The sequence below is a fragment of the Coregonus lavaretus genome, assembly GCF_964263955.1.
Source record: "Coregonus lavaretus genome assembly, chromosome: 19".
Lineage (NCBI taxonomy): Eukaryota > Metazoa > Chordata > Actinopteri > Salmoniformes > Salmonidae > Coregonus > Coregonus lavaretus.
Genome location: NC_140006.1, coordinates 33,314,757 through 33,331,113, shown reverse-complemented (window position 1 = coordinate 33,331,113; position 16,357 = coordinate 33,314,757). Strand labels below are relative to the sequence as shown.

General features: G+C 46.6%; 1 protein-coding gene across 3 annotated transcripts in view; it reads right to left on the bottom strand.

Moving 5' to 3' along the window:
- LOC311146690 (chromodomain-helicase-DNA-binding protein 7-like) overlaps positions 1-16,357 on the bottom strand; it is a 95,291-nt gene that overhangs the window by 24,131 nt on the left and 54,803 nt on the right. For all 3 annotated transcript variants that reach the window (XM_084183224.1, XM_084183226.1, XM_084183225.1), the window contains exons 13-24: positions 16,181-16,357; positions 15,693-15,935; positions 15,416-15,602; positions 14,664-14,874; positions 13,764-13,959; positions 9,914-10,081; positions 9,489-9,668; positions 9,041-9,151; positions 6,700-6,908; positions 4,325-4,524; positions 3,577-3,739; positions 2,695-2,784 (exon numbers count right to left, since the gene is read on the bottom strand). In XM_084183224.1, the coding sequence (XP_084039350.1) occupies positions 2,695-2,784; positions 3,577-3,739; positions 4,325-4,524; positions 6,700-6,908; positions 9,041-9,151; positions 9,489-9,668; positions 9,914-10,081; positions 13,764-13,959; positions 14,664-14,874; positions 15,416-15,602; positions 15,693-15,935; positions 16,181-16,357 (2,135 nt within the window). The remainder of the gene's footprint in view (positions 1-2,694; positions 2,785-3,576; positions 3,740-4,324; positions 4,525-6,699; positions 6,909-9,040; positions 9,152-9,488; positions 9,669-9,913; positions 10,082-13,763; positions 13,960-14,663; positions 14,875-15,415; positions 15,603-15,692; positions 15,936-16,180) is intronic.

Here is a 16,357-nt window from a genome sequence, read left to right as displayed (position 1 = left end):
CTGGTTCTAACCAGAATAGAAAGAGTGGGAGGCCCTGGTGCACAACTGAGCAAGAGGACAAATACATTAGTGTCTAGTTTGAGAAACAGGCGCCTCACAGGTCCTCAACTGGCAGCTTCATTAAATAGTACCCGCAAAACACCAGTCTCAACGTGAAGAGGCGACTCCGGTATGCTGACCTTCTAGGCAGAGTTGCAAAGAAAAAGCCATATCTCAGACTGCCCATCTTAATCTTTTCTTTTTATTGGCCATTCTGAGATATGGCTTTTTCTTTGCAACTCTGCCTAGAAGTTCAGCAACCCGGAGTCGCCTCTTCACTGTTGACGTTGAGATTTCTCGCATGGAATAGCCTTAATTTCTCAGAACAAGAATAGACTGATGAGTTTCAGATAAAAGTTATTTGTTTCTGGCCATTCTGAGCCTGTAATCGAACCCACAATTGCTGATGCTCCAGATATTCAACTAGTCTCAAGGAGGCCAGTTTTATTGCTTCTTTAAATCAGCACAACAGTTTTCAGCTGTGCTAACATAATTGCAAAAGGGTTTTAAAATGATACACTTGGATTAGCAAACACAACGTGCCATTGGAACACAGGACTGATTGTTGCTGATAATGGGCCTCTGTACGCCTATGTACAGTGGGGAAAAAAAGTATTTAGTCAGCCACCAATTGTGCAAGTTCTCCCACTTAAAAATATGAGAGAGGCCTGTAATTTTCATCATAGGTACATGTCAACTATGACAGACAAAATGAGAAAATAAATTCCAGAAAATCACATTGTAGGATTTTTTATGAATTTATTTGCATATTATGGTGAAAAATAAGTATTTGGTCAATAACAAAAGTTTCTCAATACTTTGTTATATACCCCTTGTTGGCAATGACACAGGTCAAACGTTTTCTGTAAGTCTTCACAAGGTTTTCACACACTGTTGCTGGTATTTTGGCCCATTCCTCCATGCAGATCTCCTCTAGAGCAGTGATGTTTTGGGGCTGTCGCTGGGCAACACGGACTTTCAACTCCCTCCAAAGATTTTCTATGGGGTTGAGATCTGGAGACTGGCTAGGCCACTCCAGGACCTTGAAATGCTTCTTACGAAGCCACTCCTTCGTTGCCCGGGAGGTGTGTTTGGGATCATTGTCATGCTAAAAGACCCAGCCACGTTTCATCTTCAATGCCCTTGCTGATGGAAGGAGGTTTTCACTCAAAATCTCACGATACATGGCCCCATTCATTCTTTCCTTTACACGGATCAGTCGTCCTGGTCCCTTTGCAGAAAAACAGCCCCAAAGCATGAAGTTTCCACCCCCATGCTTCACAGTAGGTATGGTGTTCTTTGGATGCAACTCAGCATTCTTTGTCCTCCAAACACGACGAGTTGAGTTTTTACCAAAAAGTTCTATTTTGGTTTCATCTGACCATATGACATTCTCCCAATCCTCTTCTGGATCATCCAAATGCACTCTAGCAAACTTCAGACGGGCCTGGACATGTACTGGCTTAAGCAGGGGGACACGTCTGGCAATGCAGGATTTGAGTCCCTGGCGGAGTAGTGTGTTACTGATGGTAGGCTTTGTTACTTTGGTCCCAGCTCTCTGCAGGTCATTCACTAGGTCCCCCCGTGTGGTTCTGGGATTTTTGCTCACCGTTCTTGTGATCATTTTGACCCCACGGGGTGAGATCTTGCGTGGAGCCCCAGATCGAGGGAGATTATCAGTGGTCTTGTATGTCTTCCATTTCCTAATAATTGCTCCCACAGTTGATTTCTTCAAACCAAGCTGCTTACCTATTGCAGATTCAGTCTTCCCAGACTATTTTGTTTCTGGTGTCCTTTGACAGCTCTTTGGTCTTGACCATAGTGGAGTTTGGAGTGTGACTGTTTGAGGTTGTGGACAGGTGTCTTTTATACTGATAAGTTCAAACAGGTGCCATTAATACAGGTAACGAGTGGAGGACAGAGGAGCCTCTTAAAGAAGAAGTTACAGGTCTGTGAGAGCCAGAAATCTTGCTTGTTTGTAGGTGACCAAATACTTATTTTCCACCATAATTTGCAAATAAATTCATTAAAAATCCTACAATGTGATTTTCTGGATTTTTTTTTCTCAATTTGTCTGTCATAGTTGACGTGTACCTATGATGAAAATGACAGGCCTCTCTCATCTTTTCAAGTGGGAGAACTTGCACAATTGGTGGCTGACTAAATACTTTTTTCCCCCACTGTAGATATTCCACTAGAAATCAGCCGTTTCCAGCTACAATAGCCAGTTACAGTAATGACATTGTTAATGTTGTATTTCTCATCAATTGTATGTTATTTTAATGGACAAAAAAATTGATTTTCTTTCGAAAACAAGGACATTTCTAAGTGACCCCAAACTTTTGAACGGTAGTGTATATAGTGTATATGTGCAAACACGCACACTAACTGGCACGTATATGCACGCACACAATAACATTTTAACTATTCAGCGAATAGCCTCAGACGCCATCAATATGGAGCACACATTTCTGCATTATACATGCATGCACATCTGGGTGAGGGGCGGAACGAGGGGAGGGGAGGAAGAGGGGGACGGGGGGATGGAAGAGGGAATATAAAGCAGGCAGGAGCTTGGGAGTGTTGGAGGGAGAGATAAAGGGATGGAGGAAGGAGAGAAGAGGAAGGAGAGGAAGGAGGAGCATGGATGCCAACCTTGAGTCTGTTCCCTCTAGGATCCTGTCGGCGTGGTCACCGATGACTTCCTGTCGCAGATAGTAGAGCATACGGACCCTCAGGAGAACTCTGTGGGAGGGAAAGAGAGAGAGACAGGAAATAGGGAGAGAGAGAGACAGGAAAGAGGGGGAGGAGAGAGAGGAAAGAGGGGGAGGAGAGAGACGGGCAAGAGAAAGAAGAGGGGGGGATAAAAAAAAGAAGGAAAGAGTGAGTGTTTAACTCTGGTCCTGTGCACGTGTGCCAGCAGCAGTAGCTGGGTAGAGCGGGTAGCAGCGACGGTAGCGGCTCTTTGGCACGAACCCCTGCCCATCCATCACGCTGCCAGGCCTGATTAGCCACGTTGCGCACCAGCCCCCGCGCCTGACAGATGGCACCACATAATCACCCCTGTGTGTGCTGCCTTTCACCCGCTTCCAACAGGTCTGCCTGGCACCTGGCCTGGCGCCAGCCTCGGCCCAAAAAACCTGGCCGCCGCAAAATCTCCCCAACAACAGCAGAGTAGAAAGAAGAGTGGAGAGGAGAAGAAGAGTTGTGGCCAAGGAAGGAGGAAAGTAAATAGGACACTGCCTAGAACGAAACAAAAGACTGAAGTGAAAAGTGTGTGTGTTGGTGTGTGTCACTAGCAGCTAACTCATGTGAAATAGGATTACTGGGGGCTGTGGACAGGAACTGTGTGTTTTAAATGAAACCACCAACTACCAATGGTGGGTTGGCCTATCCATGTATGGAAACCTGGGTGGTTTGTGTTTGGTTTGAGGTCAGATGGTTGACCAATGGCTCGCTTGTTCTTGTGGTGTTTGAAGAACGACAGTGTTGGGGTTAGAGGTCAGGATTTGGGGTTGAAGTTTAGAAGTGACTTACTTGTTACAGTGGTGTTTGAGGTGTCTCTTGTAGCTGTCCTCCTGCAGTAGCAGGTCAGGGTTACAGCTGGCAAGCCACTCTGCCCTGGGGAGCTGGGGAGGAGCAGGCGGGGCTGGTTTCCCCTTTTTCCCCTTACGACCCCGTGGTACTGGAGTAGACAGACCTACAGGAGAGGGGGGAGCACAGCAATGGTCAGACACACACACAGGTTTAATATTTGTCAAATTCAGATGACATCTTTAAACAAGAGACCTGGGTTGGACAAGTCTAGTATCAGCAAAGATTTTATTATTTATTTAAACAATTTATTTGAAATGGCTATTTGCAAACTATAATTGAAAACAACAGCAATGAATTGGGCCAATTGGAGTCCATGTTGGGACAAAAACCTTTTTTTTTTTACCAATCAGACTCTAGCGTTGGGTTCTGAGTGAAACCAATGAGGATCAAGGTCAAACAAGTCATACAATTAAGTTCAGAATCTGAACCAGTTCAAACTAGACACAATGTTAGAGCAAGGTCAGGTCAGGAGGAGTTGTGGGAGTGAGTGAGGGAGGGACTTAAGTGGTGGGACTGTCAAAAATCCTATGGAATTCAATGGATGTTAATTCACTCTACTCCTACAGCGGGCTATTGGGAAGGACTTGTGGAGCAGTTGGTGAGGGTGTTACTGTGAGAGAGTGAATGGAAAGTGTGTGTTGGTTATGTTGTAGCTAAGCTACGGTTGTGTTGCGGTAGGGATACATACCGGAGTGGTTGGTGAGCGTGCGACTCTGTCCGTCCTCAGAGGGCGTGATGAGGTCCCAGATGAAGCTCTTGATGTTCTCGTCGCCGCGGTAGTGCAGCAGGCAATAGGCCAGCAGGGCTCGGCAGATGGTCTCCACGTCTTGCTCCTGCAGGGGCCGCTTGAAACGCCCGCGGGACAGGATGTCTCCCCAGCGACCCCACCTAGAAGGGAGGGAACGGGGGGGTCGGAGTAGGATAGAAAGACAGTGATGGAGAAAAGGGTGAAGGAGAGGAGAAGGGTGAAGGAGAGAAAAAGGGCGTAGAGAGTAAGGCGGCGAGAGGGAAAGAAAGAGGGAGCGAGGGATAGAAATGATAAGGAAAGAGGCATGAGGAAGAGAGAAGAGAGGAGCGAGAGGGAGGTGGGAGAAGTATTTAGTCAGTGTCACGAGTATTATAATTTATCCCGATGATTCACATTTACAGTCTGAGGCTGGGAGGTTTCATATTGTCATATTCCTCCCCACCCACCACTACAGTAAATGAAGAGAGGAGGGGAGGGGTAGGTATGAATGGAGCTGTGTTGTCATGTCTGGCGCTCTGAATTTCAACCATGGTCCAATGTCACACTGATCTGATTCCGTGACCCCGTTCGTTCATGACCGCACACTCAACCGACATCACATCTCACTACCGTGGGTGACCCAGAGAAGAACACCAACATGTGACAACCGACCGAAGACTCGTCTCTCCCTAAACGCTTCTACACGACGGTGAGATAACCCTAGTTGACATGCAGCCCACTAACACCCAAATTCTAGGAGTGTGTGCTTTTGGGTCGAGGGAGACTAGGTCTGGGTTAGGGAGATACAGAGAGGGAGGGAGTCAATGGCAGCAGCGTCATTTGAGGGGGAAGAGTCCTCAGACGTGATGGCTCCATAATTTGCCCTACAGCCCAGGGGTCTAGACAGCAGTCGAGTCGGTCGCATGGTGAAAAACAACCCCACTGCTGGTCAGACGTGGTTGGTGCGTGCAGCCAGCCGTGATCTGTTGCTGCAGATGGCAGCCAGGCACGGCGACTAATGAGTGTGTGTGTATGTATGCGTGTCGGGTCACTGTGTGTGTTGGGTCATTATAGGAGTGCACGCAAGATCGATCTGGGCTTGTGCGCGTGCAGGCATGTTTAATGGTCCCATGCGTGTGTATGTTAAAATTACCCTACATGTGAGTGTACCAACATCAGCACTCTGTGGCCATTATTTCCCCCCAGACCACCGCAGCATGTGTTCAGCCACAGAGGCAAGCACACATCCTCAACCTCAACCTCATCATACTTCAAAGGCCCTGGCAGTCATTAACCCAGACAGGATATGACATCTCTCAGGTGGACTTCCTGAGCCAGAAGATGTAGACATTGTAATATCCCTCTGGTAGGCTTGGGGCAGTTTCTGACAGCTTTTTTTTATATATTTTTTTAACATCCACCTGATGTCTCAAGTGTCTAGCGGTGGATATTGGAATGGGCACGTCTCCATACCAATTTCACCACTATGGCAAAAATCGAGTCGATCACCTAGTCTGTCAAGAGTGCAAAGTACATATTTTACCAAATCCCTAAAAACCTATTCAATTCGCTCAGGTCTACGAGGGGTATGTAGTAGAGGTGTGCTGACCTGGCCATACTCATAATCGTATCCGTAAATTGTCAGTCGGATCGGATGATACTCGTGATCGGAAGAAACTGTTTTAATATGCCTAAGATGATGTCAAAATATCTCCCTGCACGCTTACAGACCAAAAAAGCTGCAGATTAGGAGCAGCGCGCAGAGGGGTGTGTGTCAGTCTCCTCAACTTGCAGGGGGCCGAGCAGACAAGTTTGCTCTCACTCAGTCAGAATGTGCATCAGCGGTTCATCTTTTTCCCTACCCTCTCCCCGCTTGGTAGATATTATGCAGTATTAGTATTAGGCTAACAGGAGGCAGCAGCAATCTAAATGATCAAACTGAAACATGCGAGGAGAAGTGATCGAGTGAAATGTTGAAACAAGCGAGTGGACAGAGATACAGCTTTGCTCTATCCAATCAAATCAGCAGGATCAACGTACAGCCCGCCCTTCTCTTTACAAACAGACGAACTACCCAGTTGAGTTTACACCACGTAGCACTTGATTGAAAGATGCAAGTTGGCAACCAAAAATATTATTTTTAGATCACGGATAATTACAAAAAAAAACTATTGATCATGATAGTATCAGGAAGATTGCTCATATCCATTACGATACCCGTTTTGTCCGACTACTCGGCACGCCCCTAGTATCTAGGGTTACCCTTCCAAAAGGGCCAGGGTTTAGAGAACAGTCAATCTTTCTGAAAGACTAAGAAACATATGATGTCCACTCACCCATAAACCAGCAGGTTCTTCTCCACCCTGAAGCACTCGCTACGGGGGTACCCGTGGGCTCGGTCCTGGGGCCGCCTGGGTTTGGTCAAGGGCTTCTCGTTCTCACCGTCACTTTCCAGCTCAGAGAACTCTGCCAATTCGTCCTCCTTCATCGAGCTGTAGTGGCGTGTCTGCTTCCGCACCCTCGGAGTGTCAATCACCAAGGTGTTCTGAAAATAAAAATATATATACAAAAATAAACGTGTCAAAAAAAAAAATACCACACTTTCCTCCCTCCCCGATCTCCCCAGTATTAAAATGCTAAAATCGGGTAGCATGTTGTTGTTTTTATGATTGACCTTATTACCATAGTTTTCCTGCTAAGCTCGAATATAGCTATACAAATAAAATAAAAAACTCATCCCGGGTGACTTGCACAGCTGACACGTCTGTTTATGCGGCTGGATTAAGTGCTATACTCCAGGGCCCTTGAGGAGAGGGAGGGAGGGAGGGAGGGAGGGAGGTAGGGAGGGGTGGACGTGGGGTAGAGGAGGAGAGGAGAGAAAAGGACTTGCTTTAGACTGACTAAGTGATGTCTCTGTTCCCCTCTGGAGGCAGCGTAAGCTGCTTACTGCCTCTGGGTCCACTGAAGAGGGGAACGCAGGGTAATTAAGGAATAGAAAGAGATTCCCACAGCCACCATTTTAAATTAGCTCGCCTTAGCCCAGTTATGACTGGGGCTCCACACATGGCTAGCCTGGGGTAATAAGACGTATTAATTAACACTTTAGATTTGCGTATGTATGAGGGAGAGAATACCACTGAGCTCCGATATTGTAGCGTGGCGTCTACAGGGAGGGGAAATGCTGGTGTGGTTTCCACCATTCCTATAACTGTTAGGAGTGCTGGGCCAGTAACCGGAATATTCATAAGAAAATCAAATTTAAGGTAGAGATATCTTTTTATCAATCCACCGCATCCACCTACGTCGCACTTCCGCATCTGCGGTGAAAGGTGGCAGAGCTAGAGCGGTGTTTGTCAGACCATGAGACATCCCGAAAATCGGTCTTCTCACTAAATTGTCTGTAGCGTCCGAACGGTTTGGCCTAGTATGACTGACCCCTCTATAGAAAGATGAGACTCTCACGAACACGATGGTGTTCTCCGTTTTGCTCTACGACCTCCACAAATGTCAGGAGTCTCGTCTGAAGGCTGTAGTGTCCGAACCGTTTGGGCTACATACTAATATGGGCAAAGGTGAGACTCTCACGAACATGTAGGTTATTTTGCTCTAGGATGCCCACAGGCCTCAAGACTCTTCTGAAAAATATAAAACATTTTTCCTTGAAGTATAATTTTTTGAACGTTATAAACTTACTGTTCCCACTACAAATACTTCAATACATAACATTTTGTCCTTGAAACATTTAATTGAAATTCTGTAGAATACCATTAATTCCTATGGCGAACTGCTTCTTCGGATGAGTGCCAATATGGCCGATAGGTGGCTTCAAAGCCTCTCACTGGCCAATACATAGCATTAGCAATCCAGGGTTTAAAGATGACTCAGAATTCCCAGTTTTCTTGAAAGCACCACAAGACGCTGCAGCAGCTCTTGCGCTGTCTGACAGATTTCCCACTCAAAGGCTCTGTATGCTGTACGTGTGTGATAAATAAGATAGGCCTAAGCTACATAACGAATATACTGTACACACGGTCCTGGGGCCGCCTGGGTTTTTATCTTCTCCTGGACAATTGGCTTGCGCTAATTTTATTTATCGGCTTTTCTATTATTATTTTTCGGACAAAAGCTATTACCGGCTAATGGAAACCCTGGCCTAGGCTACATCTTGATTTACCCAGTTTATCAATAGAGATTTACCATTCAAACAAATGATTACCATTATGTGGTTATATTGGTAAAAACAAAGTCAAATTGATTGTATAATTGATTCATTAATACATAAATGGATGTCTCTGAAAAATGTTGACGTGAAAACATTCAAATGTAATGATATTGAACTCAAAAGATGCCCAACGATTGAACAGAGCAGTAGCTGAGTTTATCTGTCTGGATCAAGTACCATACTGTGACTTTGGCTAATATGCCTTCTTGTTTTTGCCGTAGTATCGTTTTGGAATAGAGTTTCTTGATGGTATCAAGTGTCGTGATACTAAACCTGGTATTGGTATCGAAGTCAAAATTCTGGTATCGTGACAACACTACCTGTTACAGTTCAACCCTTAACATTTTAATTTTTTTGCATTCCTTGAGAGACAAATACTGACCAAGCCAAGTCTTTGCCCCTTAGGTCATCCCTGTTACACTACATTTCCCACAACACAATTTCCCGAAGCTCACCCGTCCATTGATGGCTTCCATGTCGAGCTCCGCCTTCTTGGCCCACTTCTGCCAGAAGTCCGGGTCCTCCAGGGAAATGTCCGTCCTGTTCCCAGCGGCCACAAAGCTGGCCTGGGGAAAATAAGAAATGGTGAATCTCCTGAATGCATTTTCTTCGCCATTTCTTTTCCAATTACGCTTTTGATCTCAAAGAAGTGCTGCTGGGTTGGCCACTGGAACGAGCTCCCACTGACACTGCACAGTTTGATTCTGAAGGAGCGTGGATCTCTACTGGTAATGAGCATAAAAATAGAAATACTAAAATGGGCCGTCAGTCCACCTAGACCCATCGACTTGAATGGGAAATCTGTTCTAGTAATTCAATTCCTATGCTACTAACCACTAAAATGAACGAACGTGTTACAAAACGGGTGCTAAGAAAACATGGGAGACAGCATATTGAAGCTACCTTGGCGAAGGTGGACCCCTTGCCCTCGGACTCAATGGTGATGGTCTGGGTTCGTCTCTGGAGGATCTGGTCAATGTCCTCTTCGCAGAACTTAGAGCCCTCGTCCTCCTCGTCCATCAAAGCTCCGTAGGCTCCTTTACGTAGGAGGTCCTCCACCTCCTTCTTAGATAGCTGTGGCACCTAAGGTGGTGGAGCACATTTGAAGGTTTAGACTACTGAGCTCAGCATATCAACAATAGTTCACCTTTAATAAGACAATGAAGTATAGTTGAGAATAACCTCTTTTCACAAAAGCAGGTGAGCAATCTCTGTTTTAGAGATTTATTCAACAGGGGTGCCCACAGAATGTCGAGAAACAATACTAACATGTCCTCAAGCCTGGTCTTACTATTTAACTGTGTGAGATCTGCGTGCATGTGTCTTACCCCGTTGGCTGCGTTCTCTCGGCCACTCATGGACTGCAGCACAGCCTTGTCAAGGCCCAGCTTGAGGCTGGCCTTGTCAAACATCTCCCTCTCGTAGGAGTTCCTGGTGATCAGTCTGTAGATCTTCACAGCCTTGCTCTGGCCAATCCTGTGGCATCTGGCTTGCGCCTGAGAGAGGGAGAGGAAAAGAGCGAGAGAGATGGAAAGAGAAAGAGAGAAAAAACATGCTTTGATTGAGAAAAGCATAGACCAACTGACAACAACAAACAAAGTAATGTAGCGGTGTACCAGTGGTGTCTTCTTTCAAAGTTTACTGAAGTAGCACTGTAATGTGGCCAGAGGGGATGGCTGCCGTTTTATGGACTCTCTAATGATTCGGATGAAAGGGATTTGCTCCAGACAGCCGACAGGGCCCTCATCCCCGTCATTCACAGTAGAAAGAAAAGGAGATATCGTGGATGGAGATCGGGGTGCTTGGTAAGGAGCCGGCGACGAGCGGCTAATCTGCTTTTGCCATCGATACTATTGGCCAATTTACAATCGCTTGATAATAAAGTGGACGAACTACAGGCACGTACAGTGGGGGGAAAAAAGTATTTAGTCAGCCACCAATTGTGCAAGTTCTCCCACTTAAAAAGATGAGAGGCCTGTAATTTTCATCATAGGTACATGTCAACTATGACAGGTTAAATGAGGAAAAAAAATCCAGAAAATCACATTGTAGGATTTTTTATGAATTTATTTGCAAATTATGGTGGAAAATAAGTATTTGGTCACCTACAAACAAGCAAGATTTCTGGCTCTCACAGACCTGTAACTTCCTCTTTAAGAGGCTCCTCTGTCCTCCACTCGTTACCTGTATTAATGGCACCTGTTTGAACTTGTTATCAGTATAAAAGACACCTGTCCACAACCTCAAACAGTCACACTCCAAACTCTACTATGGCCAAGACCAAAGAGCTACATAGTTGACGTGTACCTATGATGAAAATTACAGGCCTCTCTCATCTTTTTAAGTGGGAGAACTTGCACAATTGGTGGCTGACTAAATACTTTTTCCCCCCACTGTATATCCTACCAACAAACGAAGACATGAATAACATACAGCTGGTGGGTTATACACTGTATCAGAAGGATAGAACAGCAGCCTCCGGTAAGACAAGGGGTGGCGGTCTATATTTGTAAACAACAGCTGGTGCACGATATCTAAGGAAGTCTCGAGGTTTTGCTCGCCTGAGGTAGAGTATCTCATGATAAGCTGTAGACCACACAATCGACCAAGAGAGTTTTGATCTATATTCTTCGTAGCTGTCTATTTACCACCACAAACCGATGCTGGCACTAAGACCGCACTCAGTGAACTAACTGTATAAGGCCATAAGCAAACAGGAAAACGCCCATCCAGAGGCGACGCGCCTAGTGCCCGGGGACTTTAATGCAGGGAAACTTAAATCCGTTTCACCTCATTTCTACCAGCATGTTAAATGTGCAACCAGAGGGAAAAAAATTCTAGACCACCTTTACTCCACACACAGAGACGCGTACAAAGCTCTCCCTCGCCCTCCATTAGGCAAATCTGACCATAATTATATCCTCCTGATTCCTGCTTACAAGCAAAAACTAAAGCAGGAAGCACTAGCGACTCGGTCAATAAAAAGGTGGTCAGATGAAGCAGATGGTAAGCTACAGGACTGTTTTGCTAGCACAGACTGGAATATGTTCCAAGATTCTTCCGATGGCATTGAGGAGTGGCATTGGCTTCATCAATAAATGCATTGATGGCGTCGTCCCCACAGTGACCGTACGTACATACGCCAACTAGAAGCCATGGATTACAGGCAACATCCGCACTGAGCTAAAGGGTAGAGCTGCCGCTGTGGCAGGGCTTGCAAACTATTACAGACTACAAAGGGAAGCACAGCGGCGAGCTGCCCAGTGACACGAGCCTATCAGACGATCTAAATTACTTATATGCCTGCTTCGAGGCAAGCAACACTGAAACATGCATGAGAGCATCAGCTGTTCCGGATGACTGTGTGATCACGCTCTCCGTAGCCGATGTGAGTAAGACCTTTAAACAGGTCAACATTCACAAGGCCAGACGGATTACCAGGACGTGTACGCAGAGCATGCGCTGACCAACTGGCAAGTGTCTTCACTGACATTTTCAACCTCTCCCTGTCTGAGTCTGTAATACCAACATGTTTCAAGCAGACCACCATAGTCCATGTGCCCAAGAACACTAAGGTAACCTGCCTGAATGACTACCGGTCCGTAGCACTCACGTCTGTAGCCATGAAGTGCTTTGAAAGGCTGGTCATGGCTCACATCAGCACCAGTATCCCAGAAACCCTAGACCCACTCCAATTTGCATACCGCCCCAACAGATCCACAGATGATGCAATCTCTATTGCACTCCACACTGCCCTTTCACACCTGGACAAAAGGAACACCTACGTGAGAATGCTATTCATTGACTACAGCTCAGCGTTCAACACCATAGTGCCCTCAAAGCTCATCACTAAGCTAAGGACCCTGGGACTAAACACCTCCCTCTGCAACTGGATCCTGGACTTCCTGACAGGCTGCCCCCAGGTGGTAAGGGTAGGTAACAACACATCCGCCATGCTGATCCTCAACACGGGGGCCCCTCAGGGGTGCGTGCTCAGTCCCCTCCTGTACTCCCCATGACTGCATGGCCAGGCATGCCTCCAACACAATCTTTAGGTTTGCCGATGACAACAGTGGTAGGCCTGATCACCGACAACGATGAGACAGCCTATAGTGAGTAGGTCAGAGACCTGGCCGTGTGGTGCCAGGACAACAACCTCTCCCTCAACGTGATCAAGACAAAGGAGATGATTGTGGACTACAGGAGAAGGACCGAGCACGCCCCCATTCTCATCGACGGGACTGTAGTGGAGCAGGTTGAGAACTTCAAGTTCTTTGGTGTCCACATTACCAACAAACTAACATGGTCCAAGTACACCAAGACAATCGTGAAGAGGGCATGACAAAACCTATTCCCCCTAAGGAGAAGATTTGGCATGCGTCCTCAGATCCTCAAAAAGGTTCTACAGCTGCACCATCGAGAGCATCCTGACTGGTTGCATCACTGCCTGGTATGGCAACTGATCGGCCTCCGACCGCAAGGCACTACAGAGGGTAGTGCGTACAGCCCAGTACATCACTGGGGCCAAGCTTCCGGCCATCCAGGACCTCTATACCAGGCGGTATAAAGACTCCAGCCACCTTAGTCATAGACTGTTCTCTCTGCTACCGCACGGCAAGCAGTACCGGAGCTTCAAGTCTAGGTCCAAGAGGCTTCTAAACAGCTTCTACCCCCCAAGCCATAAGACTCCTGAACAGCTAATCAAATGGCTACCCAGACTATTTGCATTGCTGCTGCCCCCCCCCCCCCCTCTCTTCTCTGTTTATTATCTATGCAGAGTCACTTTAATAACTATACCTACATTTACATATTACGTCAACTAACAGGTGCCCCCGCACATTGACTAGGTACCGGTACCCCCGTATATAGCCTCGCTATTGTTATTTTTACTGCTGCTCTTTAATTATTTGTTACTTTTATTTCGTATTATTTTATATTGTATTTTTTTGTGTGATTTGTTTTGGTATTCTTTCTTAAAACTGCATTGTTGGTTAAGGGCTTGTAAGTAAGCATTTCACTGCTGTATTTGGCACATGTGACAAATACAAATTGATTTGATTTGTATTTACCTGTGTAGTTATTTGAGTAGTGACCAAAGTATTTTTAAAAATTGCGTCTTCAACTTGACTATTAAACAAAGTGGTAACACTATTTCCAAGCCCTGCCCAGTCCTCTCACCTGTAAGTCATTCTGGGGGTTCCAGTCCGAGTCAAAGATGATGCAGGTGTCAGCAGCGGTCAGGTTGATGCCCAGGCCTCCAGCCCGGGTACACAGCAGGAAGACAAAGCGGTCAGAGTCCGGACGAGAGAAGCGGTCAATCGCAGCCTGCCGGAGGTTACCCCTCACACGGCCGTCGATACGCTCGTACGGGTACCTGGTCAGATTGAGACAGTCATGGTCAGCTTCATCAACAACGGATTTAACACAATTATAAAAAACAACCCGCATTTCTGACTTTGTCATTGATGTGCTCGCTGTCATTGATGTGTTGGCGCAGATGACTAGTAAAATACATTACATTTATATATAGTATGAAATATAGTGATGTTCAAATGCATCAACAATTCAAATCTGAAGATGGGAAATAATCTATGGAGTGTCATTAGGGTAGGGCTCTCAAACTCATTTACTAAGACAACTGCGGCCCATATTAAAATTGGCTTGCAGGCCACATCTGGCATGCAGGGCTCCAGTTTCAATCCCCTGGGTTAGGTAAGAGTGGAATGGAAGAGAAAATCTGGATGAGAACATAAAAGGGGTACTTCAGGGGTACTCCTGAGTGGCGCAGTGCTAACCGTGCCACTCGAGATCCTGGTTCGAATCCAGGCTCTGTCGCAGCCGGCCGCGACCGGGAGACTCATGGGCGGCGCACAATTGGCCCAGCGTCGTCCAGGGTAGGGGAGGGAATGGCCGGCAGGGATGTAGCTCAGTTGATAGAGCATGGCGTTTGCAACGCCAGGGTTGTGGGTTCGATTCCCACGGGGGGCCAGTATAAAAAAATATGTATTCACTAACTGTAAGTCGCTCTGGATAAGAGCGTCTGCTAAATGACTAAAATGTAAAAGGTCAGATCCATACCGTTTCTGGATGAGGTAGTCCTCCAGGATGTCCAGGCAGCGCACCATCTGGGAGAAGACGAGGACCCTGTGTCCCCCGGCCTTCAGCTTGGGCAGCAGCTTGTCGATCAGCACCAGCTTGCCCGCCGCCTGGATCATGGCCTGTAGGTGGAACTGGGGCATCTCGGCATGGTGGTTCTCACGGAAGTCTTCCAGGATCTTCTCCTCTGCACCTAGAACATCATAGAACATAAACGGCCATGCATCAGAATCAATCAAAGCAGTGAGACTAAACCCAGCAAGTTCACAAACCAACCCAAGCCAAGTACCAACAGTGGTTGGGGCAAATCAACACTCAGAGCATCCAAAACACTATGTTAGTGTGTGTGTTAAGCATTCCGCATGCTTCGGTTCGGCTGGCACCTAGCTTAACTCGGCTAGGCGAACCAAACGAGTGTGCTCGCATACTACCTTAAAAGACCTTCGCTTGAAAAATGAGAAAAAAAGCATAAATAGTACTGTTTGTCCATCTTGAGACGCCATAGTCAGTATAAACTTTGTCAAAATAGTCCGAATTCATTGAAGATAACTCAAGAAAAATGCTATTAATTTAGACTTTATTGTCGAGGAGATCTTAGACCAATCACCAACGAAGGGGCGTAGTGTGCACGAACAGCTGAGAAAACCCTTGCCGAAGACCAAAACGTCACAAAATGTGTTACGAGCTGTTTCGGCTGGGAAGCATGCGGACGCCTTTTTGTGCGTGTTCTGTACCGTTGATGAGGTAGGGGTGGTTGCAGCACTTCCTCAGCTCCATCATGGTGTTGAGAAGGTTGGGGACCTGAGCCCCTCCACCTCCCCATGCGCCACCTCCTCCTCCCGGTCCTCCTTTAGACAGAAAGGAGAAGTTCTTCTCCAGGATGGCCCGGTAGTACTTCTTCTGGATGTTGGTCAGCTCCACCTAAGAACAGGAGATTAGTTAGGTATACTCAGTGGAGAGAAATTACATCATTTGACCATGCGGAGCACACAAAAATTCAAATACAGAAACCTCGATGATGGTCTCCTCCTTGGGGGCCAGGTTCTTCTCCACGTCCTCCTTGAGACGTCGCAGCATCATGGGCTTCAGGATGGCCTGCAGCTTCTGGACTTGCTCCTCAGTCTTGAGGTCTCCAAACTCCTGCATGAAGGTGTTCTCCGAGGGGAAGCGTTCTGGCTCCAGGAAGTTGAGCAGACTGAAGAGCTCTTCCACCGTGTTCTGCAGGGGGGTCCCAGTCAGCAGCACCTTGTGCTCCTTCACAGGGGAGAGAGAGGTTTTTACTATACTTAGCTCCTTCCAGTAGGTCATTATATATATTATTTTATTACTCCTGTGATAGGAGAGAAGGAGGGTGGAAACGTCCAATTGATGTCCATAAAATATTAGCATTTTTCAATGAATATTGCTTATTTTCCAACAGGTTCAATTGCAAGTCTTCCAAAAAAAACACAGTAGAGATGGAAGTTATCAACTAGACATTTCTCTCCGTGTCAACTCACCATGTCCATCATCTTGAGTCCCTCCAGCAGTTTGCAGTTCCTGTTCTTGAGGCGGTGAGCCTCGTCGATGACCACACAGCGCCACGGGACGCTGCGCAGCTCCGGGCAGTCTGTCAGAATCATCTCAAATGTGGTGATGACCGCATGGAATTTGTACGCTCCCTTTATCACACGGCC